This window comes from Crocodylus siamensis, chromosome 15 (genome assembly GCF_052110815.1).
Source record: "Crocodylus siamensis isolate JL-2025a chromosome 15, ASM5211081v1, whole genome shotgun sequence".
Lineage (NCBI taxonomy): Eukaryota > Metazoa > Chordata > Crocodylia > Crocodylidae > Crocodylus > Crocodylus siamensis.
The window spans coordinates 52,393,201-52,416,462 of record NC_143409.1 but is presented as its reverse complement, the minus strand read 5'-3'; the positions used below and the strand labels follow the sequence as shown (position 1 = coordinate 52,416,462).

General features: G+C 51.2%; 2 protein-coding genes across 3 annotated transcripts in view; both read right to left on the bottom strand.

The window, feature by feature from the left end:
* Nucleotides 1-13,895, bottom strand: part of ATAT1 (alpha tubulin acetyltransferase 1) — a 28,623-nt gene extending 14,728 nt beyond the window's left edge. For both annotated transcript variants that reach the window (XM_090028808.1, XM_090028810.1), the window contains exons 1-7: nucleotides 13,723-13,895; nucleotides 10,494-10,554; nucleotides 10,117-10,208; nucleotides 6,901-6,961; nucleotides 6,343-6,456; nucleotides 4,748-4,849; nucleotides 1,971-2,016 (exon numbers count right to left, since the gene is read on the bottom strand). In XM_090028808.1, coding sequence (XP_089884934.1) covers nucleotides 1,971-2,016; nucleotides 4,748-4,849; nucleotides 6,343-6,456; nucleotides 6,901-6,961; nucleotides 10,117-10,208; nucleotides 10,494-10,554; nucleotides 13,723-13,832 — 586 coding nt within the window. In that variant the 5' untranslated portion in view covers nucleotides 13,833-13,895. The remainder of the gene's footprint in view (nucleotides 1-1,970; nucleotides 2,017-4,747; nucleotides 4,850-6,342; nucleotides 6,457-6,900; nucleotides 6,962-10,116; nucleotides 10,209-10,493; nucleotides 10,555-13,722) is intronic.
* Nucleotides 13,896-15,668: 1,773 nt separating this feature from the next.
* On the bottom strand, nucleotides 15,669-23,157 carry MRPS18B (mitochondrial ribosomal protein S18B). Its single transcript, XM_090030170.1, has 7 exons — nucleotides 22,965-23,157; nucleotides 21,432-21,573; nucleotides 21,034-21,131; nucleotides 18,379-18,447; nucleotides 17,302-17,368; nucleotides 16,414-16,473; nucleotides 15,669-16,075 (listed from the first exon to the last, which is right to left on the bottom strand). Exons 1-7 carry the CDS (start codon nucleotides 23,067-23,069, stop codon nucleotides 15,861-15,863), a joined length of 756 nt encoding a protein of 251 aa, XP_089886296.1. The 5' UTR covers nucleotides 23,070-23,157; the 3' UTR covers nucleotides 15,669-15,860.
* Between the last annotated feature and the right edge of the window lie 105 nt (nucleotides 23,158-23,262).

Genomic DNA, 23,262 nt, shown 5'->3' with positions numbered 1-23,262 from the left:
AGGATCTGGAACCAACTTCCAAAAGAAGTGGTGCTGGCCCCTACCCTGGGGGTGTTTAAGAGGAGGTTAGATGAACACCTTGCTGGGGTCATTTGACCCCCGTACTCTTTCCTGCCATGGCAAGGGGTCGGACTTGATGATCTACTCAGGTCCCTTCCAACCCTACAAACTATGAAACTATGAGGAGAGAGTGGGGCAGTTCCTCCTACCCACAGCAGCAACTGCACACACCTGGGCTGAGATGCACTGACAGAAAGGCAGCGCAGAAATCAATGTCTCTACATGGCACCAGGGGGTGCTATTCTGGAGGGAGCAGAGGCTGCCACTGCCCAGCAAGGGAACCGTCTGGAAGGCAGGCAGTAAGAAGGGAGAGGCCTGGGAGGGGCTCCCATTGGGAATCAGTTGTTCACCCTCTGTAGCACGAGGGGGCAGTGCTCTTTCAAAATACAGAACTCTTTCCATTCACTATAACCTCCTGATCAAATGATCTCTCTCACTCTTCCTTATCCATCTTCCCGTTCTTCCTTTTTTATGCACTTGCACAGCTCTGCATTCCCCATGTCTGACCTCTTCCTCCTGCTGGGTGGGTAATCAACTAGGAATCTCCATTCCAAAGATGGCTGCAGCACTGTGCAAGCAATCCTCCTATGCCAAACAAGTGTCGATGGCCAAACAGTGTTCCACCTGGCCTGCAAGACTCTTAGCGGGGGTAGGGAATTCCCAGCTATGAAGCTCTGCTGAGGACTTGTCAGAGGCAGATTGGTGAGCAATGGTTTCATTAACTCCCATGCTACTGCCAGGTTCAGACCCAGCCCTGCAAAGACCCAGGAGTGCAGGCACATTTATGGCAGTGCTGTATAGCTGCCAGTTAACTGATGCAGTCCAGATGCTACTGTATTTTGAAGTGGGCCGTGAATTCCCTACACTACTGCTGCATGAATCTTAACTGGCTGCCATGCTTCACCCCAGAAGTGGCAGCAATCACAGCAGAGGGTCAGAAGCTCTTTCCATGAGATCCTAACTTTTTATTCTCCACAAGGATAAAACCAAGAGGTAGGAATCAACGCCTCATGAATGGCTCTAAGGATATGAGACAGCAGCAACTAGGCTAGGTGCAAAACTGGTAGATGGAGGTAGAATTATCCTCTGGACATGATCTGTCAGAGCTCTGGGGTTCACCATGCGTCAGGAGAGTAGTTTGTGCAGAAAGGCTCAGAAAATGCTAGTGAAAAGGGAGAAGAGCACACCAAGGGGATGTAGGATCTTTTTCCTTTATCAAGGTCATTGGAGTGTTGCCTCCGAGATGTAAGAGGAGCAGCAACATGCGAGACTGGAGCTATAGGCAGGGAGTCTCTGGGGAAGCTAAGAGCACACAAACTCCCCAGGCAAGACAGGCCTGGGGTTTGGCAGAAGAAATGGGGGAGGATTGGTTATGAAAAGGAGAGAAGCAGAAGAAAGGGCAGGCTCCTGCTGTGGGACCATTTGTATGAAACCAAAAAATCTAGTTCTTAGTCCTTTCCCTGGGCAAGAAGGTGGGGGAAGGGTAGGCAGAAAAAAGAAAGCTATATCTCTTAGGATGCTCAGGCCTTAAACAGCCAGCTAGACAGGAAGAGATTCTGTTTTCTCCTTTCCTGTTATGGGTTACTTACTAGAAAAACACCATCCCCCACTTTTATGGGGCTTCAGTCTCCAACCTCTGTATGGAAAAAACAATCCAGCAGACAGAAGGTGAGAATGTGTGATATTTTCAACACCCCATGGATGTTCCCTTGCCCCTTGGGGCCTGACTGAAGCAACTGGAGATTCTGAAGCCTGTGTTGGTTCAGCAGTTCTTGGGAAGGCCCTAACTCAGGCAGGGAGGATCTAAAGCTACAGACAGCACTGGGGGAAGCCATCCTATTTTTGTGGGCATAAGTATTCAGACTAGGTACAAGGCCAGGCAGGAGGGACCTGTGGCATGTCTGACTCACCGTGCTGGTTGGCGAAGAAGCCCTCAAAGATGACAAAGTTGTTCACCTGGGAGAAGCACAGACCAAGAATAGATGAGGAATTCCTCTCCCCAACTCCTTGCCATCCCCGTTCCCCGAACCCCGACCTCTCCCAAACCCGAAACATTCACACTCAGGCCCTTTTAGGACTTAAAAAGGACAGAGAATTGAGTGCTCTGTGCCCTGACCATGGTCTAGGAGCCTAGTGTGACTGTTGTCTGCAACTCTAGGTTTACAGGGAATGTCAACAAAGTGCACTACAAAATAATTTAAGTGATCAGCTCTCAGGTCTGAGCCCTCAAGCACAGCCTGGGTATGAGCAGCCACAAGATGTAGTCCTACCTGAGTTACCCAGTCCTCGCTGGTCCTATTGCCCTAGGTCAGTGGTCACCAAACTGTCGATCCCAGAGCCTCTTCAGGTCAATCTGAGGCTGGGGAGGGGAGCTGATCATGTGTGCGCATGTGGCCCCCCACCCCAGCAGGTCAGTCCATGGGGGAGAGGCCAGATCGAGGCTCCACATGGTGAAGGACAATGCGGCCAAGGCAGGAACCTCAGCCCCAGCCCCAGCCCCAGCCCCAGCCTGCCCCACCCGCAAATCCAGGGGCACATGCCCCCCATGCCCTCCCGGGCTGTGTGCCCCCCCCCACCCTGAGACAAGCTGCTCCGTCCTGCACCCCACCCCAGCTGTGCAGGGCCTACCCCAACCCCTCTTCCTCACTCACAGCTGTGTGGAGGATGGGGCAGATCGATGCCCCAGTGGTGAAGGAGGGAGAGAGACAAAGGCAGAAGCAGGGCCTGGGGAGAACGGGGGACAAGCGGAGGCCGGGGGGTGGGGGGGGCGGAATATGCCTCTGCTTGTCACACCACCTGGCCTGGCCAGGGCCTCAGCCTCCGCTCCTGCCTGTGCCCCCTTCTCTCCCTCACCACTGGGGCCTCAATCTGCCCCACCTCCTCCACCAGAGCCCTTTCCCCTCCCTCTTCCCCTTCCCCCACCAACTTACCTGCTGGGTGAGGAGCACGTCCCCAAATAATTTTCTCTCCACCTCAATCTGCCCCCCACCTTCCCTCCCTACAGACTTGACCTGCAGGGGAAGGGACTGGGGTGGTGACGGGGCACAGTAGATCTTGGGTTGCTTTTTAATTCAAAAAGTGATCTCCTGTCCAAAAAGGCTGGAGACCACAGCGCTAGGGGCATTTCAACTGAAACACAGGATGTATCCCATAATTAATTAAACTGCAGAACTGCTCAAATAGTTCTTCTCCCAGGAGAGGATATAGGGTGGAATTATGGGAAATAGGGTGCACTGATAGAGATATTTGGGGCCAATACCAATAGCCAATATTTAAGGAGGCATATCGGCCTATACAGATTTGATTTCTGATACAGCTGCCTCCAGCTGGTAAGTCTGGTGTGGTAGAAAGGGAGCTGGGAGGGAAGGGGTATGGGGGGGGGTACAGACCAACACCCCCCACAGTGAGGAAGGGGACAGGGCAGGCACTGCCCAGGTGGGGTGGGGGGAGGGGGCAACTCCAACTGCTGCTTGTACCCCAGGAGGGCATTGGGGGGCAGTGCATGTGGCCCTGGACCTACGAGGGGCAGAGTGGGGCAGGCTGCAGCCGGGGCTCTGCAGGGCTCTTCTCAGCGCAGGCATTGGCAGGGTGCAGCATCCACCCCAAATTTCACCCCCACTCCACTCCCAGTGCCACTGCTGCTAGCTGCCCATTGCAGCTCCAGCTCAACGTCCCATTTCCACCCATGCGCCAGGAAGGGCTGGAGCTACACCAGGCAGCTGGCAGCAGCAGCGCTGGGAGCAGAGCGGCAACAAAATCTGGGATGGATGCAGCATCCTCCCAGTGCTGCCAGCGCCCACTCCAAGCCCAGTCCTCTCCAAGAGCCCCGGGCAGATCTGGGGGCCACATACCCCTGTTCCCTCCTGGGGCGCAAGCAGCCCCCCGCCCCCCACAAGCCACAGCTCCGACCCCCCTGCCTAAGCAGCACCTGCCTATGCCCTTCCCCCCTCCCTCACTGCCTGGGGTGTTGATCTGCCCCTGCCCGCCAAGCCCCTTCCCTCTCCCCTCCCCTTCCACCACACTGGACTTACCAGCTGGAGGCACCTCTCCACGCTGCCAGCTGTGCTCCTCGCTGCCTGAGTGCTGTGCTGCAGCTACAGCTGCACACAGCACAGGCATTTATCGGCCAAATTATCAGCCCCACTGCGGGGCTGTATTATCTGATACAGCCAGTTTTCTTTATACTGGGATCAATCTGATATTAGACCGATATATCAATGCACCTCTAATGGGAAAGTCATTGGAGGACTACGAAAGCTGGAGTAGTTGAGCCTACATTCTCCCTGCAAAGCAGACAATGGCCAGGAGGGGGACTAGGTACACTACCTGACCTAATTCTGAAACTAATGCAGATCTCATGGTACAACAGAAAATATAGCAGCCCTGAGACTCTTCCATGCCAGGGACTGGGCAATAGTACGTATGAACCCAGGACATGCACTGTAAGAGTTGAGGAACTTAGAATCAGGCCTTCCGGTAGGGGCAACCAGCTTCTCTGCAGCTGCCCCGTCTAAGTCAGGCCCTGTCAGCTTACCCTGCCTCTAACAGGGCAGGAACATGTGTGGTATGCAGCCAAGAGAGCACCTGTTCCTGCTCAGTCATTCATTCCCACAACCCCAGTGTTGGGGTGATGGAAATAGGATTCCCCACCAGACGAACATGGGAGAAGGCAAAGCATGCCACCCACCTGTGATATAGTCTCCTTGAGATTGTAGTGCTTGCGTAAGAAGCAGAGGAGTTTCTCCGAGGGGCGGTCCACAGCCAGCTGATGGGGCTCTACACGCTCACTCTGAGACAGTAAGAAGCGGCAGAGTCAGAAGGATGAAACGGACCCAAAATACATCAGGATCTTTGGCTAAGAGACTGGCTGACTCAAGGGGTAGGGAGAACAGTGCAGAAGGCATTCTCCTCCAGGAAATGCTGTTCTACCCCAGCCAGGCTGCAAACAGGATATGTGACCTTTTCTGTCTAATGGAAACTAGCTCCGACTTGACTAATCAGCTGCCTGGATCAAGAGTCAAGGGCACAGGGAATATACATGGGGCCTTCCTCTACTGGGACTGCCCCCTCCAACCTGGCCTGTGGTAGGGACAAAGAAACAAGGCAACTCTCTATGGTATACTAGTTCCACTCCAGCACTAAATCAGTAGAAATGTATCATATTGTCCCAATTATATGTTGAACTCCTCCCATCTCCAAAAGAACTATAACAACTGTGGTCAGCTTATGAGCCACCTTAACCAGATGAATACGGTACCACTGTATTGAGCAGGTGATCCTGTGCAGCCTCCATAAGAGTCATGCTGGCTGCCTGTTAAGGTTATAATAGGGTCAACTGTTCTGACATCGTGGCAGGATCTGCTTATATGGGGAAGGGCCCCTGGTGATCTCTTTGGTCTGCTCCACTGGCTGGGAGTAAGGCAGGGCAAGACCTCAGAACCCTTCTGAGCCCTGTGACAAGCTGAAGTTTCCAAGACCCCAGGCTCCACTGCAGGAAGATGGGACACTTCAGGTCCTCAGCTCTTTGGCAGATCTTCAGTAGAGCCACAGAACCAAGAGACAGCCCACAAGGCAATCTGGCAGAAAAGCATGCACAGCTCTGTTGAACCTTGCCTCTACTTCACTTTAAGTTGGTCAAAAACAAGAAGGAAACATTCTGCAAAATGTTCCCTCCCCCTCCAAAAGAACTGTATCAAAACATACAACCATGCACTTTCTCCTTCCCCAGATTCCTCAAAGATTAGTGAAATTTGGATTTTGAAGACCCAGGGCTTTAGTTTTACGTGTCACATGATATTTGAATCCCCAAATGCAATTCCAATCTGGGTTTTTAACAAGGGCCTGTCTTTGTTTAAACCTATGAACAATTTCTACTTAGCTAAAAATGTTTATCTTGATAACTATTACCATGGAGTTCTAGGCAGAAAACAATATAGTAAGTCTTGGGCAAAATTACCTTTGGTACAAAGGATGCTTTTTTAATTTAAGTATTTTTAGTGTATTTAACCTATTGGATCTTTCCTTTGGTTGTCTGATTCTCTCGTGGGATTTTGTCAGGGTAGTAACAGTTCAAGGATATCTATAATTATCAAACTCTATTTTGGGAAGAGGACATTTTTCCTAAAACTGTCCCTGAAAATACAGATGGACCAACTGTGGTGGTGAGTAAAGTGGAAGGATGAAGGAACAGATGGACCAATGACAGGATTCGCACTGACATGAAGCCTTACAGCAACTGCCCCCTGCCTAAGGCTTGTGGGCATGGCAGCCCTCCCATCATACCTGCAGCATGTACTGGAAGAGCTCTTTGCCATAGCCGTGCCTTTGCAGGGACTCATGGATGTAGAAGTCCAGCACACAGAGGGGCTCCACCTCATTGTGAGCTCCATGGTGATCCTGGAGGAACAAGAGGGACAGAATCCATGAACTGATGAGTAAGTAGGCAGGATACACAATAAGGAAATTGTCCCCAAAGGTCAGACAGTCTAAGAATCCTAACTCCCAAATGCTTACCTTTCTCTAACCCCCTCTCCATTCCTCTGCCAGAGCTGAGGACAGAACCCAGAAGCCCTGACTCCCAGTTGACCAAAGTGGCCCCTCTACTTCCTGATCATATTATAGCACATTGCTCTCCCCACCATGGAGGTTGATCCAAGTGCCTCTTATACCAGAATCAGCTGATCATGTAAATGGAACGTAAAAGGTGAGCAGTTTGCCTCCAGACACTGAACTGGGTACATCACAGACTGTGGGGAAAGCACCCCTTACTCTACGGTTGCCCCATTGGATGTGACAGTGGGGCTGTGAGGGGAGAGCACTCCCTAAAGGACAGCAACTCACCAGCACAAAGAGCTTCTTGTATCCAACCTTGAGGAAGCCAATCACAACACCTTTTCCAGACCTGAAATGGGGGAGGAGAACAGAGAACCTTAGCAAATGGAATGAAGGGAACAACTGAAAAGACGACAGGAGACCCATGCTCATAGGACACCCAGGTTGTTCGGTCTCTCGACCTGCAATTCCTCCAGTCTCTATGATTTTGGCAGCATCAGTACAGGAGAGACATGGAAGAATAGGTCATTCAGTGGGTTTCCCCCACCGCCGTCCACTATTCCTCCAGTTTCTATGGTAGGAGAAAGCCAGACGGAGGAAGACTGAAGATCTGCAGAACTCACTGTTGTAGATCATTAATCTGACATCAATCCACAAGCTTCAAGGCAAGAACTGATGCCTCCTTTGGAAGGACAGGATGAGGAGCTGAGCAAGGACTCTATCTCCACTATGTGACAGTATTGAATGCTGAGGTGTATTTTTAAGGAAGTTAATGGTTTCTTCGGAAACATCCAGCATTGCCCAGGGGATGGTCAGACATTTCAAGAAAGTAAAACATTGAACCAGGTGGTTCTGCTGGTCTGGTCATGAGAAAACCCAGACCTGGCTAGACTTACAGAAACCTGATGGGATTCTACCCACGACTGGGCAGTAGACATTGAGGGCTATAGGTTGTATAGACAAGATAGAGTAGGGACAAAAGGTGAGGGGTGTAGCGCTCTATGTTAACAAGCAGTACATGACCTTGATAATCAGGATGGGTTCAGAAGGGGGGCAAACTGAGGCACTTTGGGTTAGAATGCAAGGGGGTCATGGGGAAAGGGACTTGATAGCAGGAATCTACTACAGACCGCTTCACCAGGGGGATGAGCTGGACCCGGAATTTTCAGGTCAGCTCATGGAGGCTGTAAGGACAAGGGATGTGGTTGTCTTGGGTGCCCTAAACTACTCAGACATCTGCTGGGAAGATCAGTCAGCTGGATCTGAACACTCACATAGGTTTTTAGCCTGCATACAGGACCTCCACCTAACCCAGGAGATACATAATCCCACCAGAGGAAATGCCTTGCCGGACTTTGTCCTTGCCACAGGCAATGAACTGCGGGTGCTCAACTACCATCATCTGCTGGAATTTATTATCCGGCGCAGGGTGGTGAAAGCAAGCAGCAAGGCAAAAGTCCTTGACTTCAGGAGGACCGACTTCAATTAGCTAAGGAAATTAGTAAGAGAGACATTGGGGACTCTGAGTTTCAATAGGATGGGAGTCCAGGATGGGTGGTTGTTCCTTAAGGAGACAATCCTCCGAGCTCAGAGGAAGTCAGTCCAAATCCAAACCAAAGGGGGCAAGAGTGCTATAAAGCCCCCTTGGCTCAGTAAAGGCATCCAGGAGGGCCTGAGGGCAAAAAGGGTGGCATACAATCAGTGGAAGCAGGGGGCAATCACCAAGGAGGATTACACCTCTGTTGCTTGTGACTGCAGGGAAGTGGTTAGGAAGGCTAAGGCAGAGATGGAACTAGGGCTGGCGACCAGAATTAAGGATAACAAAAAGTACTTTTTCAAATACATAGGGAGTAAGAAGGCACCAGGTAACGTGGAGCCCCTACAAGACAGGTTTGGCAAAGGAAAAAGCTGATCTCTTCAACAAGTTCTTTGCCCCCATATTTGAGCAGGTACTGGGACAACTCCCCCACTAGGATTACGCACGGGCTCAGGGGACATGACGCCATGCCTAGGGTCAGTGACGATCTAGTTAGGGAACTCTTGGAAGGGCTGGATATGTATAAATCAGCAGGTCTGGATGCTCTTCATCTGAGGGTACTGAGGGAATTGGCAGAGGTCATAGCAGGGCCCCTGGCACGGCTGTATGAGCACTCGTGGTGCTCTGGCCAGGTACCAGAGGATTGGAAAAGGGCCAATGTGGTCCCCATTTACAAGAAGTGGAGAAAGGAGGACCCGGGTAACTATAGGCCAGTTAGTCTCACCTCAGTCCTTGGGAAGACCTTTGAGAAAGTTATCAAGGAACACTTCTGCAGGGGCCCAGCATGGGAAGTAATGCTCAAGGGCAACCAACACAGGTTCACTGGGGGCAGATCCTGCCTGAAAAACCTTGTTTCCTTTTGCGACCAGGTCACAAAGTCCTTGGATGCAGGTGCTGAGGTGGATGTCATCTACCTGGACTTCAAGAAGGCCTTTGACACTGTTTCTCACCCCATTCTCATAAAAAAACTAGGCAATTGCAGCATTGATGCCCACATAGTCAGGTAGGTGGCAAATCGGCTCGATGGTCACACCCAGAGAGTGGTGATGGATGGGTCGTTTTCGACCTGGAGGGATGTGGACAGTGGACCCAGGGCTCGGTCCTTGGGCCTGTGCTATTCAACATCTTTATCAGTGACTTGGAGGTGGGCGTAGAAAGCATGCTGTTCAAATTTGCTGATGACACAAAGATGGGAGAAGTGGGCACACTGGAGGGGAGGGACAGAATCCAACTAGACCTAGACAGGTTACAAGGGTGGGCGGATGAGAATAGGATGGAATTCAACGCAGATAAGTGCAAGGGGCTGCATCGAGGGAGAAGGAACCTGCAACACACCTATAGGCTGGGGAACACTCTTCTCAACAACACAGTGTCTGAAAGAGATCTTGGGAGTCATTGCTGATGGCATGAGCCACAAATGTGAGGAAGTGGTCAGTAAGGCTAACCGCACCTTGTCATGCATCTACAGACACATCACAAGCAGGTCTAGGGAGGTGATCCTTCCCCTCCATGCGGCACTGGTCAGGCCACAGCTGGAGTACTGTGTCCAGTTCTGGGCGCTGCACTTCAAGAGGGATGTGGCTAACCTTGAGAGGGAATAACAGCCACAAATTGATTGAGAGCAGGTTCAGGCTTGATATCACGAGGCATTGCTTTATGGTTAGGGCTGCCAGACTCTGGAATAGGCTCTCAAGGGAGGTGGTGCTCTCCCTTTGGGGGTCTTCAAGAGGAGGTTGGATAGATATCTGGCTGGGGTATGATGATCCCAGCACTCATTCCTGCCCAGGGCAGGGGGTCAGACTTGATGATCTGTTCAGGTCCCTTCCGACCCTCTTCTGATAAGAAATCAGAAGAGCCTGTGTGCTCTGATTCAGAATGATATACCCTTCTCCACATGTACACAGGCTTCCCACAAAGTGATTCCTCTGGGGACAGCATGGGAAATCAAACCAAGGTCTGAAACTCACCCTTTCACATCATGATCCATCAAGATATAGAGGACATGGCGGTTTGTCTGCATCCGTGAGGCACTGGTGATTGGAGCTGGCAAGTTCTGGGCCTAGAAAAATTAAAAACTTAGGATTGCCCAGGCCTGCAGGCAAAGCTGGGACAAGGAAGAAAGGAAAACACAACTCAGGGCTGGATCAAAACCATTCCCCACAGAGACAATAGGGTAACAGTAGTTGGGTGAGGACTGGATGAAGGGTATGAGGAGACTTCACGGCTGGATGAGCACCTCCCCCTCGCCCACTGCTCCTTGTGCTCTCTTCCCCCCACCCCCCTTATCCCAGTCCAGACTTCTGAAACATGCCATTAAATCTGTGATTTCTGAAGCCATACTTACCTTGGCTGAAGCCTTGCCCATCTCATCGATGACAGTCATGAGCTGTTGCTGCAAGTCCTCCCTGACAGAAGGACAGAAAACCAAGGCGTTAAAAGCTATTGAGGTCTGACTCATACATTGCAGCAGGATCCAACCCTTGTAGAAAAAAGTTAAGCCAAACCCACTGCACAACTGGGTAAGTGCATGTCTGAGGCATCTTTAAATTAATAAATAAATGCCACCAAGCCAACATTCTACTGTTCTAGCAGCCACCCAGAGCAAATCCACCCGCACACTACCCCCACCCCACAACTGGAAGTGAAACCCAGGAATCCTGATGCCCAGTCCACCCTGTTCTAACCACTAAGTGCCACAACTCATTGAGAATTAAGGGCAAAACCCAGGAGTCATAGAATCATAGAAAAGCAGGGCTGGAAGGGACCTCCACAGGTCATCCAGTCCAACCCCCTGCCTGAGGCAGGGCCATCCCTACCCACATCATCCCATAAGAACCATAATCTAAATTCTACGTAAGACTAACCTCAACCCTTACAACACAGACGTAGCACCCTAACCTGCCAGAGGTAAAGCAGAGGAACCATGACAGCCAATGACCTGGTTCTATGTCAGTATATGCTCAAGAGATCCCGAGTCAACGGCCATGCACCCCGCTACAGAGGAAGGCAAAAACCCTCACAGTCCAGACCAGTTTGACCATGGAATAAAATTCCTTCCTGACCTCAAATATGGCAATCGGTCTGACCTTGAGTAGAGGGGGCAAGACCCTCTAGCTAGGAACACTCGGCTTTGCTCCCAGGAGGAGCACTGGCACACCCCATTCAAAGTCCCCAGCCTTGGCTGTAGCCAACACTCAATGCCTCTGAGGAGGCTTAAAAACACTGATGCAGGTAGCAGAAAAGTGTGTGCGCAGGGGGGAGGAGGCAACCAGCAAAGCCCAGAACCATGGGAAATACCCAGGGTAGAATAAAGGCATAGGTATGCCTAGATCAGCCCTGACCAGTGGTTGTCCAACCTCTTCTTGAACACCTCCAGTGATGGACAGTCCACAACTTCCCTCGGCAATCTATTCCACTAATTGACATTCTCTATTTTAACCACTAACCCACACTTCATTCCAGAGCTGGAAAGAGAAGCCTAGAGGCACTGATACCCAAGCAACCTGCTCTCCTGGCTAACCTCGAGTCTATCCTTCAACACAAAATCCGTACAAAAGCCGCAATGTAATGGTCTCAGGGGAGCTTGTAACAGGGTTGTCATAACTCATTCCTCTCTAGCATAATACCCTGGCCATGGCATCCCTGAAGCAACAGCTAAACAAAGGGATTTAAATCAGCGTGACTGTCTGTGACATTCTGCTGCCTGCTCCAAATCCCCACCAAACTATCTCTAAGCATATGAAAGGAGAAGGATAATTTGGGGGGAAGGGAACAGCAGGAAGAAAGGGGGATGGTGTCAGCTGCAGAGCAGGAAAGAAGCAGAAACTGAGCCTGTGTAATTGTCTTCATGGAAAGAAGCTGGGCATCTGAGCATTGAAGATTTTGAAGGAGGTCTGGACAAAGGACTGGGGAATACCCACTGCTGTGGACCCCACCTAAAGCTGGAGCCAGTAGGATCTAATGGATCTCTGGCTTCTCCTGATTTCAATAATGCCCCTTTTCCCCCACTCTTTCTACACAAAGATCTGTCCCAGACCACTCGGTCCTGAGTCATGAATAAACCCCAGGAGTCCCGACTTCCAGCCCCACCCACCCTAACTCACCAGACCGGACCCTACATGACTCCCAGAGCTAGGCTTACAGCCAGGGTTAGGAAGCCAAAATGTTCTCTCTCTGTCTCTGTCGGTTAGTTCATTGCAATGAGTGTTTGGTATACATGACACCGCTGTGCTAGGCTGGCACAGGAGAAGATCTCCTAGCTCACTGATGGCACTAGATGCTATCTGTCACAACATGCAGGTTCTGGCTTGTCTTCAGCTTCCACCCAAGTCCCATTTAAATAATCCAGTGACGCAGGGATGACAAATACCCAGTAAGCGCAAGGAGAGGACACAACAGCTTAACCAGAACAAACACCACGTGGATTTACTCCATGTGCCCATGGGCATAATGCCCCATCAAGCCTCATCACATACTGAAGAAACACTGTAAGACGGTTATTAGCCATCATGCTTGTAGGGGCAGAGGACAGCATTTACGCATCAGGCCCTGAGGCAGGGTGGATGGGGAACCAGTTATCACAATACTCTAATGCAGTGACCCTGGGGTACTCTAAGACCCTTTTAAGGGTCATGAGAGATACCACGCAACATCAGCCCTTTCAGGAGTGCAAACAGGATTCACCAGATAAACCCAGAAATTTCCAATAGGAATCTGTAGCGTTAAAAACATCCCGTTTCCAGAGTTCTTTGCAACACAACTGTTCTATTACAGCAGTTCTCAACCTTTTGGGGACTTTCAAGGCCCGCCTTGTCAGATGGGAGGTTTCCTCCATAACTTTTATGATGTGAGTGGCCCTCCCCATTTAAAAAAACCACAGCATCTATGAACCATTTATTACAGGACCTACCTCCTTGCAGAAGGGTCAGGGAGTCTGGGCAGTGGAGCAGCTGAGCAGGGAGGGAGCGCCTGAGCCTGCCCTCACCTCCTTTTCACCTCACACCTGGAGCCTGGTCCTGCCCTTACCAGCTTTTCCCCTAACGCCTGGAGCCTGATCCTCCCCTTATCTGCTTTTCTCCTCATACGTCCTCCAGCGCCCTGCAAAGGGCTCAGTGGCACCATGGCTGAGGATCACTGCTCTCTTATTTGTCTTTCAGGCAAAACGTGGGTGAAAAGTAAGTGCCGGGATGGTCCCAGGGTGCCTCGAGTGGCACAAGGCAGGCCTCAGCTCCAAAGAGCGCTCGAGAGCAAGGGCAGCCAGGGCTCATCACATCCCAAGGCCTGGGGCCATGGCTTCCACGCTCCCTGCAGCAGTGATGCTTCACACTAGGGGGCAAGGGAAGCAGCTGCCACCAGCCCTGGTGCCCTGCGCAGGAGCAGGACACCAGCACTCGCTGCGCTGGGAGCTTGGGCACGGGCACCCCGACTCCTCTGCCCGGGGACGGGGGGGGGCAGGGGCACCCATTGCTCTTGGCACCCTGGCACGATTTCCCAGCGTGCCCTACGACCCAAGCCATTACCCAGCGTGCCCCGGGGCAGGGGGTGATGCCCCGGCCCGGCGTCGCCATGGTTACCTGCGGGCCGAGGCGTGGGCGGGGCCGCGGCGGCCGGGCGGGCGAAGGTGCTGGTCTACCACCGCCACCCGCTCCCCGAGCAGCGCCCGCACGTCGAACGGGAACTCCATGGCCCCGCATCCGGGTCCCTCCCGGCTGCCGACCCCCCCACCCCGAGCGGCTTCCGCCTGGCGACCGTGCAAGCCCCGCCCCTGGCGACGCGCCGTTGCCCTGGTGACGGGGCCGGGCTCGAAATGGCGGCCGCGCCCCGGGGCATACTGGGAGGTGGCGCACCAGGGCTGGGCCCGGCGCTTGTCGTGGGCCTCAGTGACAGGGAGTCCTGCAGCTGGCTGGGGACCCAAATAGGGGTCACCACCACGCATTGGAGGGCAGAGACCCCAAATTGGCATTACTGCCCATTCCTGAGCCAGCCCGATTTGCCTCTCTAGGAAGGACCCCCCCCCCCGCCAGCTGCATGTCCTCGGAGGCTGCTACTCAGATGAGAGCCCCTCTTCGCTGCCCCCCCCAGCCCTGGACTAGCCACAGGTAGAGACCAGCTCAGGGACACGCTGCTGAGTCAGCACAGGGCTCAGCTGCATGGGGACAAGCTCCAACTTTGTCTGTGTCTCTCAAAGGCAAAAAGGAAATCCAGGTGTGAGTCTCAAGTTGCAGCACAGGCTGCTCCTCCCATCAGCTCAACCCACCCGAAGCCACCCTCCCCTCAAGAGGGCAAAGGGTGATGTAACTAGGGGCAGCTGGCAAGGGGAGCAGCAGGTGCTGCAAGTCACCGCCCTCCCAGCCCCAGCAGCTCACCGGCATTTGTGTGGTTCTGGGTGTGGGGTGTTTACCAAGGGGAAGCTGCATGTCAGCAACCATGCAGCTGCACCCATCTGGATGTATGGGAACAAGCCTGCAGGGAGGGTGTGGGTGTCACAGGGTAGCAATTGAGCAAGAGCATTCCTCCCCTCCCCCTCACAGGCAACGCTGTGCTGGATGTCAGGCAGCGCTGTGCATGAGCGTGCCTGGTGTACACAGGCTGTGGAGTGCTGTCCATGGGCATTTGCTCTGGGCTCAACTGGGACCCTGGTCTGTAACTAGGCTTCCTAGATGCTCCAGCAGAAATAACACAGGAAAAACAGATCAGCATTTTTTCAGTCTTCTGTTGCTACATCAAAAGGGGTTTTTTGGGGGGTTTGTTTTGCCTTCCTCAGAAACATTGGGTGTTGGCTGCAGCCAAGGTTGGGGATATTGATTGGGCTGTGGAGATGTTCCTGCTGAGACTAAAACCTGACGTTCTTGGTTGGAGGGTCTCTTCCCCTCCACTTAGGCTCAGACCACTCGCCATTCAGAGTCAGAAAGGAATTTTACCCCATGGTCGGACTGGTATGGACTGTGGGGGTTTCTGCCTCCTCCTTTGTCTTTCAGGGGGCTGTGACCCCAACTAAACACTCTTAGGAACTGTCCACTGAAACTATCATGCAAAAATCTTGTCCCCAGCTCAGCTAGTTTTGTAACTGCTCTCTTTTCTTGCATCATTCTCCTGGCTCTTTGGTCACAATTCCATTAAGGGTCAAACCCCAAATCATCTTGAAGGGCCTGTTGCTATTTATGTGGCTTTGGGAGGAGAAACAGACCTGGAGAGACGCTCTACTGCCTAAACTGACCAAGCCTGGCTCTCCTGGAAAGATTTTACTTTCACAGCTGAGTCTGGCTAGCTCAGAGTCTGCATGTGCATTTTGGAGATAAGCATGTGAAATATTTGAGTCTGGAATGGAACCACTGCTTAGGAGAGGGGAAAGGCCCCACATGCTATTCCTCAATTACTCCAAACCAGCCACTACGTTTGACTTGGGGCTCCCCTGAAGTTGGTGCCTGCAACTGGAGATAGGCCCCATGTCACACTTTGAGTAGGTCAGTTACTCAAATCAGCACTCTCACACAGGTTCAATAAATAGAGCAAGTCGCAATCAGCAGCTTCAGGTTTATTCCTGTGGAAGTCTTGGTGGGTAACAAATTACATCCAAGATGTCTCCAGTGCCATCCCCACAGGGGTTAGCAATTCTAGAGACAGCTCCTGAGGGACAAAGACCAGTACCACAGCTCATCATGGAACCTCAGACCTTTTGCCAAAACATGTTGTTCATGCCTGTCCTTGGGTTTCAAGCTGGGCTGGTTTCCTCCTTCAAGTAGTTCTTATAGATCCTCCGGATCTTGGCAATTTCCTTATCAGGTGGTTGTTGCCAGGCATACCATGGGTACCAAGGTGCCTGGTTCTTCAGAGCAGGAGCCACAGGGGTCTTGCTCACAGCCTGGTGTACAGAGTTGTAGTCCTCAGCCTCCAATTTCACATAGGGGACTGGAAAACTCAAGAGACCTGAAATGGATTGGGGGGAGTTCAACAAGCTGTGTCCTGCAGGGGAAGATCTCAACCATAACCCACAGCTCCGCACCTTACTCCACAGCCACCTCAGCTGAGACCTGATGTAAAGCCCCCAGCTATTCCAGACCTGGTTGCCCCCAACCAAGTTCTACTGATGCTCCTCAGTATTGCCAAATCACTCTCTAATTTCCAATCCCTGTCCTTTCCCCAGCTCTGCCAGTCCCCATCAGTTTATGACCCACAGCCTTCTGATATCTCAGACACCTAGTTCAGCTGCTGCGTTTCAATCCTGATATATTGCTAATCTCCATCACTCCCATCCCCCTACTCACCATGGTCACGAGATTTTTCAATGGCCTGAGTCAAATGTTTATACTGCTTCATGCAGACCCCTGCAAAAGAAGAAAGGCAGAGGGGAACATCAAAGGATGACTATGCTGCTGAGCTTGGAGAGAGGGCCTGATCTGGGGAGACACTGATCCAGGAGTTATTTTGAGGACCTACAGCTATTTCACACAGAGGGACAGAGACCCCACTGCTGCAGTGGGATGGGCCCTGATGAGGTATTTCCTTTATCTCTGGAAAGCAGACAGGAAAGGAAAGGATGACTTTGGCGAAGGGAGAGGCATGGGACCTAACATGCTGTCACTCACCTCCCTGGGTAACAGGCTTAGGAGGGAACTAATTCTGTCCCATGTAAGGATGGGTCATACCCTCTCTCTCACCCAGGGAAAACTGTACTTCCTCAATTCATTTCATTCTTTCCTCTCCCTGCCCCACAAATGATCTCTCTTCTTTCATCAACTACCCTGCTCCCCTGCCCCCCACCCCCATTATGTCCCCATTTCATAGACATTAGGGCTGGAAGGGACCTCAGATCATCAAGTCCACCCCCCTGCCCCAAAATATCGGGCCCATGCAAGCTCAGACTACACCCAAGGTTATCTTCCCAAAGCCTCTCCCAGCTAACCACGCTCTTTCCCTCTGAGCTTCTCTCCCCTACCTGGAACCGTTCCCTACCCTGCACTCCTCAGCCATCTTTCTCTCCCACCCCTAAGCTACCCCTGCTTTCTGCTGTGTGGGGATCCAGCCCCTCAGAGTCAGGCAGATGTTCATCTCTCCTTCCCACTCCCATCTTGAATCAGCCTAGGAAGCAAACCTTTCTGGCTTCTGCCAACCTCAGAATACAGAGAGAAATAGCATCAGAACATATGATTTACCTGTGTGTGTGGGATGGTAGATGACCCCTGTGTACTGGCAAATGAACTGCTCCAGGAGCTTCACATTCTGGAGGGGGAGAAAGGCAGGCAGATTGGTATAATTCTGGTTCCATGGGAAGCTCAGGGATTTAGTTCTGCTAAGGACAGGACAGGTTTCCTGAAAGCCTAGGGGTGAAGCAGTCATGTCAGTGTGATGCAAGATCTCCAGGCAGGGCTGAGGTGGAAGCACAGGGATTGCACAGTCAGCCACAATGGAAACCTGGAGAGATGGGACCAAGTCTTTTCACACACATGAGGAGCTGGGGAGGAGGTCTCACAGCCAAGGAAAGGCATGGGGTGGAGGGTACAGATGTACGGAATGTACAGGCAGTTGTCAACTTAAAACATTTTGAGTTACGTTTTGCACTTACAACATTTATAAATTGACACAATGTTTCAACTTTACAACGCTTTATCCAATGCAACACCACGCCACCAAACAAGTTCGCTGTATTGCTCATCTCCCTGGAGAACATCTGTCCAAACCGCCTTGGACATTTTCTTTAAGAAAGCAGACAAGACTCCAGGAAAACCTGGAGTCAAGACTCCAGCCAAGAGCCCTTCAAAAAGTCCAACCAAGAGCCCTTCAAAAAGTCCAGCAAAGTCACCTCAAAGAAGTCCTTCCAAATATTTACAATATAAATACATTAACGAAGCTATATTACTCATCTATAATTGATAGAGTACAAAATTCTGGGGTATTTTTGATAAAAATAGGGTATTGGGCCTTGGTTCAGGAACCAATCCCCCATTTATAACATTGTTTCTTATGAGAAAACTGGTTCCGAGTTACAATGTTTCGACTTAAGATGCTGTTTTCAAAAACCAATTGTGTCATAAGCCCCAGCACTGCCTGTATAATACAAAGGTGCAAAAGAGTCCTCATGAAGAGGCTTGCTGATGGCAGCCTGCATCACTAGCACAAAAAGCCCAGCCTGTACAGTATTCAAGGAGTGCACTGATGTGCTGAGTTGGAAGTCAAAGATGCAGGCCTGCCCAGAGGTATCTCGTAGGGTTGGAGATGCCAGAGCCCCTTACCCTGTAATCCACGTGGAGTTTCTGGTCTCTGCAGATGGGGCAAGGATTCCCTGAAACCTTTGTTCCTCTCTGGGAAAAGAAACAAGAGACCATCACAGCTGAGATGCTCTAGATAGAAGAGTACATTAGCCACCAGCCAGTTCACAGACCAACACCCAGACATGGGTAACCCCACCCATCCTGGACTGGATCAGGCCAGCAGGCCCATCCACCCCACTTCTATGGCATCAACAGGAACAAAGGCAAACTGAATCAGGAAAAATGGAGGCTCCCAGGCCAACAATGAAGGACTGACTTGACACAATAAGAACCTTGCTCTCTAGATCAACTATTCTCAACCTGAGTTCTGTGGCAGGCTGGTGTGCTGCGAGATCTTTTAAAGGGTGCTATGGGATGCCATGCAATATTAGCACTGTTTGGTGTGCAAACACCTACACAACTGACAAGATAAACTCAGAGATTTCAAACAGGAATCCACAGCGTTAAATACATTCTGACCTATTGTAGTCTAAGTTCTTTGCAACAGAAAATTGCCCTTTTATTTTTCTGTCAAAATACAAGTGAAAATTAAGAGTTGATATTTACTAAAGGGTACCCTGAGTCTAACGAGGTGCCTTGAACCTAGGAAGGTTGAGAACCATTGCTTTACGGCACAGTGGGCAATTATTTGGACCTGTGGGCTACAGAGGGAGTTTTGGGGCACTGCTGTGAGTTGGGTCAGCACCCCTCCTCCCCCCCGCAAACACACACAACAGCTCATCAAACCCCCCTATGAGGGATGAGGCTGCAAGCGGGCAGGAAGCCAGCATGCGTGCAGGTGGGCAGCAGCTTCAGCAGACATCTCAACAGGGCCCCTGCCACCACCACTGCCGCCTTCAGGCCACACTTCTATCCCGAAGAGGAGCTGGATCTGCGGCCCAGCTTCGGTGGCCGGGGTGCAGAGGCAGCAGCCAGACAGAAGCTACTGCTAGGCACTGGGAAAAAAGCAGGATCTGGCAGTAGGCATGGCTGCCTCCACTTCACCACTGCTGGGCCCTTCTGGCTGCAGCCACCTGGAACCAGGTAGAAGGCAGCGCCAGCATGGGCTCTGGGTAACTGCAGTGAGAAGGGCCCAGCACCAGCAAAGGGAAGGCAACTGCATCCACTGCTGGGTCCTGCTTTTTCCCTGTGCTCAGCAGCAGCTTCTGCCTGGCTCCTGTTCATCATGGCTGGGTCAGGCAGGTTTAAAGCAGGCACTGCAGGGACCATAACACCCCGTGTGGGGTGGGCCAGGACCAAGGCTGTGAGCTCAGCCCAGGGCTCAGGCCCTGCCCATGTAGGTCCCAGCGTTGTCTCCATGGGGCCAGAGCTGGAAGGATCTGTTGCTACCAGAGTTGCTGAGAAATGGAGTCCGGCCACAGAGTCACCCCAGCCCAGATGCACGCCTTGAACCAAGGGACCAGCTGTGGGCCAAAGTCCTTCCACAGGCTGAATTCTGCCTGGCCCTGCTCTAGGTCAAGAGTCAATCCATGTCTTATACCAGGGGTCAGCAACATTTTGGGGCAGAGTGCCAAAAGTGCCCACAACCTCAACTTGTAGGATGCTGACATGCCAGGGGTGGACCACAAGGGTGCTGTGAGGGGCCCAATTCTTGTTGTGGTAGTGCAGCCCCGACCCCTTTCCCTGACGCATATGTACCAAGTAAAATGCCTTTGCATCTCATGCTCTGGCACATATGCCGGGAGTTGCCTGCTCCTGCCTTAGACCCTCTGCACCATACTGTTGAAATCATCACACCTAACTCTCTTCATCTCTTATTCTCAAAGAACAGTTCATGATCCCTACTTGACAAATGAAGAAAACGAGGTACAGAGAGAGGCAGTGATTTTCCAACTCACCCAGCAGGTAGTAGCATAAATAGAAATACAAGCCAGTTCTCCAGAGCAGCTGTCCTCAGCTCAAGACTCGTTAGACAAAGGAACACTTATTGTATGCACCATTGTCCAATTTTCCACCTGTCACCTTCCCACTGCATCCCCTATCCAGAGGTGCCTGTGGGTCCTTTGGGTCACTGACTGCTGCATAGGTGAGCGGCCAGGTATGCTACGCTTTCTGGGTCCCCCTGGATTGTCTGCCTGTTCCTGAATCTCCTCCCTAATTACTGTCACCTACCATTTTACCTGAACTCAGACCCTTCAAACTTCCTACCCCTTCTCATTGACTTTGTCTCGCCAAAGCTAATTGGACCTTTGAGCTTTCCAGTCCAGTCCCACTTTCAAAGGAGAACCCATGTGTTATGGGTTCTATTCTATCCTGCACGCTAAGCTACTCAAACCTACTCCTTCCCCAGAGCTGGGATAAAACCCAGGAATCCTGATTCCCAAGCTGTTCTCTAATCCATTAGACCCCGCTCCCACCCCAGAATTAAGAATTACACCTAGAAGTTCCAATTCCCAGTCTGCTTCAGTTCTAACATGTCCCTAAAAGCCACTTATCTGATTTGCCAAGATTCTGCTGTTGATACTTCCCATCCCTTCTCCCCACCTCTCCTCTGCACACTGAGCAGCTGAATTTCAAATGCAGAATCATCTGGTGTTGGGACTAAGCACTACCTTCCACTCTACTCTACCATCCAAGGCACACACTTCCTTGGCAGGGAGAAGGGGCTGCACTCACTATGCATGTCCGGCGTGTCTTCTGTGGTGGGATGGAGCCCTTGTGGTTGCGTCGATAGCCAGACCAGACAGGCTGGTTACCATATTTCTCAATGTATTCTGTGGAGAAGAGAGGAAAGTTAACAATCCCTTAAGGTGAGCTGACCCTAAGGATTCTAAAGTACATGAATAAACATAGCCTTGATAGCTTTAGCTCCACTGTATGGATGTTAAGAGACAGACTAGCTAGTTATTACACAGCAAGCTGTATTCAGAGATGGGAAGAGAACCCAACTATCTAACTCCTAGATATCAGTTCCCTCCAAGAGAACACAAGAGCCCTAATTCCAAGCTTTCTGCTTCAACAGTGCCAAATTCATAGACCTAGCATTGACTTATTTACAGGCCCTAAACTCGTACCTTCTGTCTCCAGATACTCCCAAGGTTTCTCCTTAAAGCGGGATTCAGTGTCAAAAGCAACTTCCACTACAGATTTAGCAGGGTCAGTTTTTGTTCTGTGTGCCCGGAGCTGTGGGAGCTGGAGTGAGGCAGTGGGCAAAGCCTAGGAGACAATTAGACATGCAAGGAAGTGACCAGGTTATTCTGCACCAAAAGCTGAAATGAAACAGAGAAATGTAGTTACCTCTTTGGTGGGGCAGTTGGTGATAACTGCACAGAACTATCACATAGGAACTGCTTACCAAGAACTGAGAGTTTTACCCTGAATGGAAAAAGCTGACCTAGAAAGCTGAGAAAGTTCTAGGAGATTTGGATTGTTGTTTGTTTGGGGGGTTTTTTTTTTGGGGGGGGGGTAATAAAATAGTTTCAACAACACATAGAATGTTTTGCTGTTAACTGCAAAATTAAAAAAAACCCCAAAACACACCAAGGGTAACCACTAGTACCTAAGGTATAGCTGCAAGGAGCTACTGGACAATGCAAGGCAACAGTAGCGAGAAATTGTTTCTAGCATAGCTGTTTTTGCCTCAAGTCTCATGGCATCCTTAACTGGAAACATCTCCAAACACTCTGAAACACTTAGCTAAAGTGCAAGGCAGTGTGATGGACCATGGAACTGTAATCCTATGCTATGCAACAACATTATGCATGGTACCATAATTTGGTCCATCACAATGACATTATATCATACATCAATCTGCCATACAGTATTTCCAAAACCCAAGTTAATGGTGTGATGAAGCTGTCACACGCTGAAGAAATATGTTGCAGGAGCAGCCAAAAACATACTTATGATGTAGACATGTCAACTTAGAACAAGGAATATTGTTACACCATGGAACTAGTCAGCCTGTCCAGCCAGGGGGATGACAGACACAGGATCACAGAAAATGAGAGTTGGAAGGGACCTCAGCAGGTCACATCCAGTCCAACCCCCCTGCTCAAAGCAGGCCCAGCCCCACTAGGTCATCCCAGACAGGACTTAGTAAAGCCAGATCTTAAAAACCTCCAAGGAGGGAGTTTCCACCACCTTCCTGGATAACCTATTCCAGGGCTTCACTGCCCTCCTAGTGATAAAGTTTTTCCTAATATCTAACTTAAACATCACTTGCTGCATCTTGAAACCATTGCTCCTTGTTCTGTCATTGGTCACCACATCACGTCAGGTCAGCCAACAAGGCCTGACACCACTGCAGCATGTTGACATCACGATGACATGCTGCGCCGGAGGCACAAGTATCCCAGTGGCAGGACAAGGCAACACATCCTCTGAGGACAAAGACATTAGAGAGCCGCTGGTAGCTCCGCTGCACGTCAGCCATGGCAGTGGCAATGGCGTCATCCTATGCATCCAGGCGAGATGACGTCAAGGAAGGGGACCCTCCGCCACTGGCCCTGCCACGCGAGCACAATGACGTCACTACGCAGGTGTCACCGAGGCACGGCTGGCGGTGAGCTCAGGCCGCAACCAGGCTCCTGAACCCCGCTCCTCACCTGGGCCCACAGTAGCCGCCCTCCGTGCCTCAGACCGCTCATCGCCCTTCGCCAGAGCATAGACCCTGCGCCCACCGCCATGTTAAGAGAGGCACAACTACGCATGCGCACTGAGTACTCTAGCCTCAGTTGTCCTGGCAGCCGCCATCTTGTCCCACGTGATCGCTGAGGTCAAAGGTCATTCCTCCAACTTCGGTTTTTTTCCCCCTCCTCTCTTGTGATAAAGTGTGGCTACGAAGAAATATTAACTTGTGAAACGCATCATGCATTTCGTGGAGAACTGGAGATAACGCCCCCT

Bases quoted from the DNA above. Each gene is read 5' to 3' on its own strand.
- MRPS18B (XM_090030170.1), bottom strand. From the start codon at position 23,069: ATGCGTAGTTGTGCCTCTCTTAACATGGCGGTGGGCGCAGGGTCTATG. The intron at 21,132-21,431 runs GTACGAGTTTAG...TCTTCTCCACAG, and splicing joins GGAGTATCTGGAGACAGAAG to AATACATTGAGAAATATGGT. The intron at 18,448-21,033 runs GTGAGTGCAGCC...TTCTTTTCCCAG, and splicing joins AGACACGCCGGACATGCATA to AGAGGAACAAAGGTTTCAGG.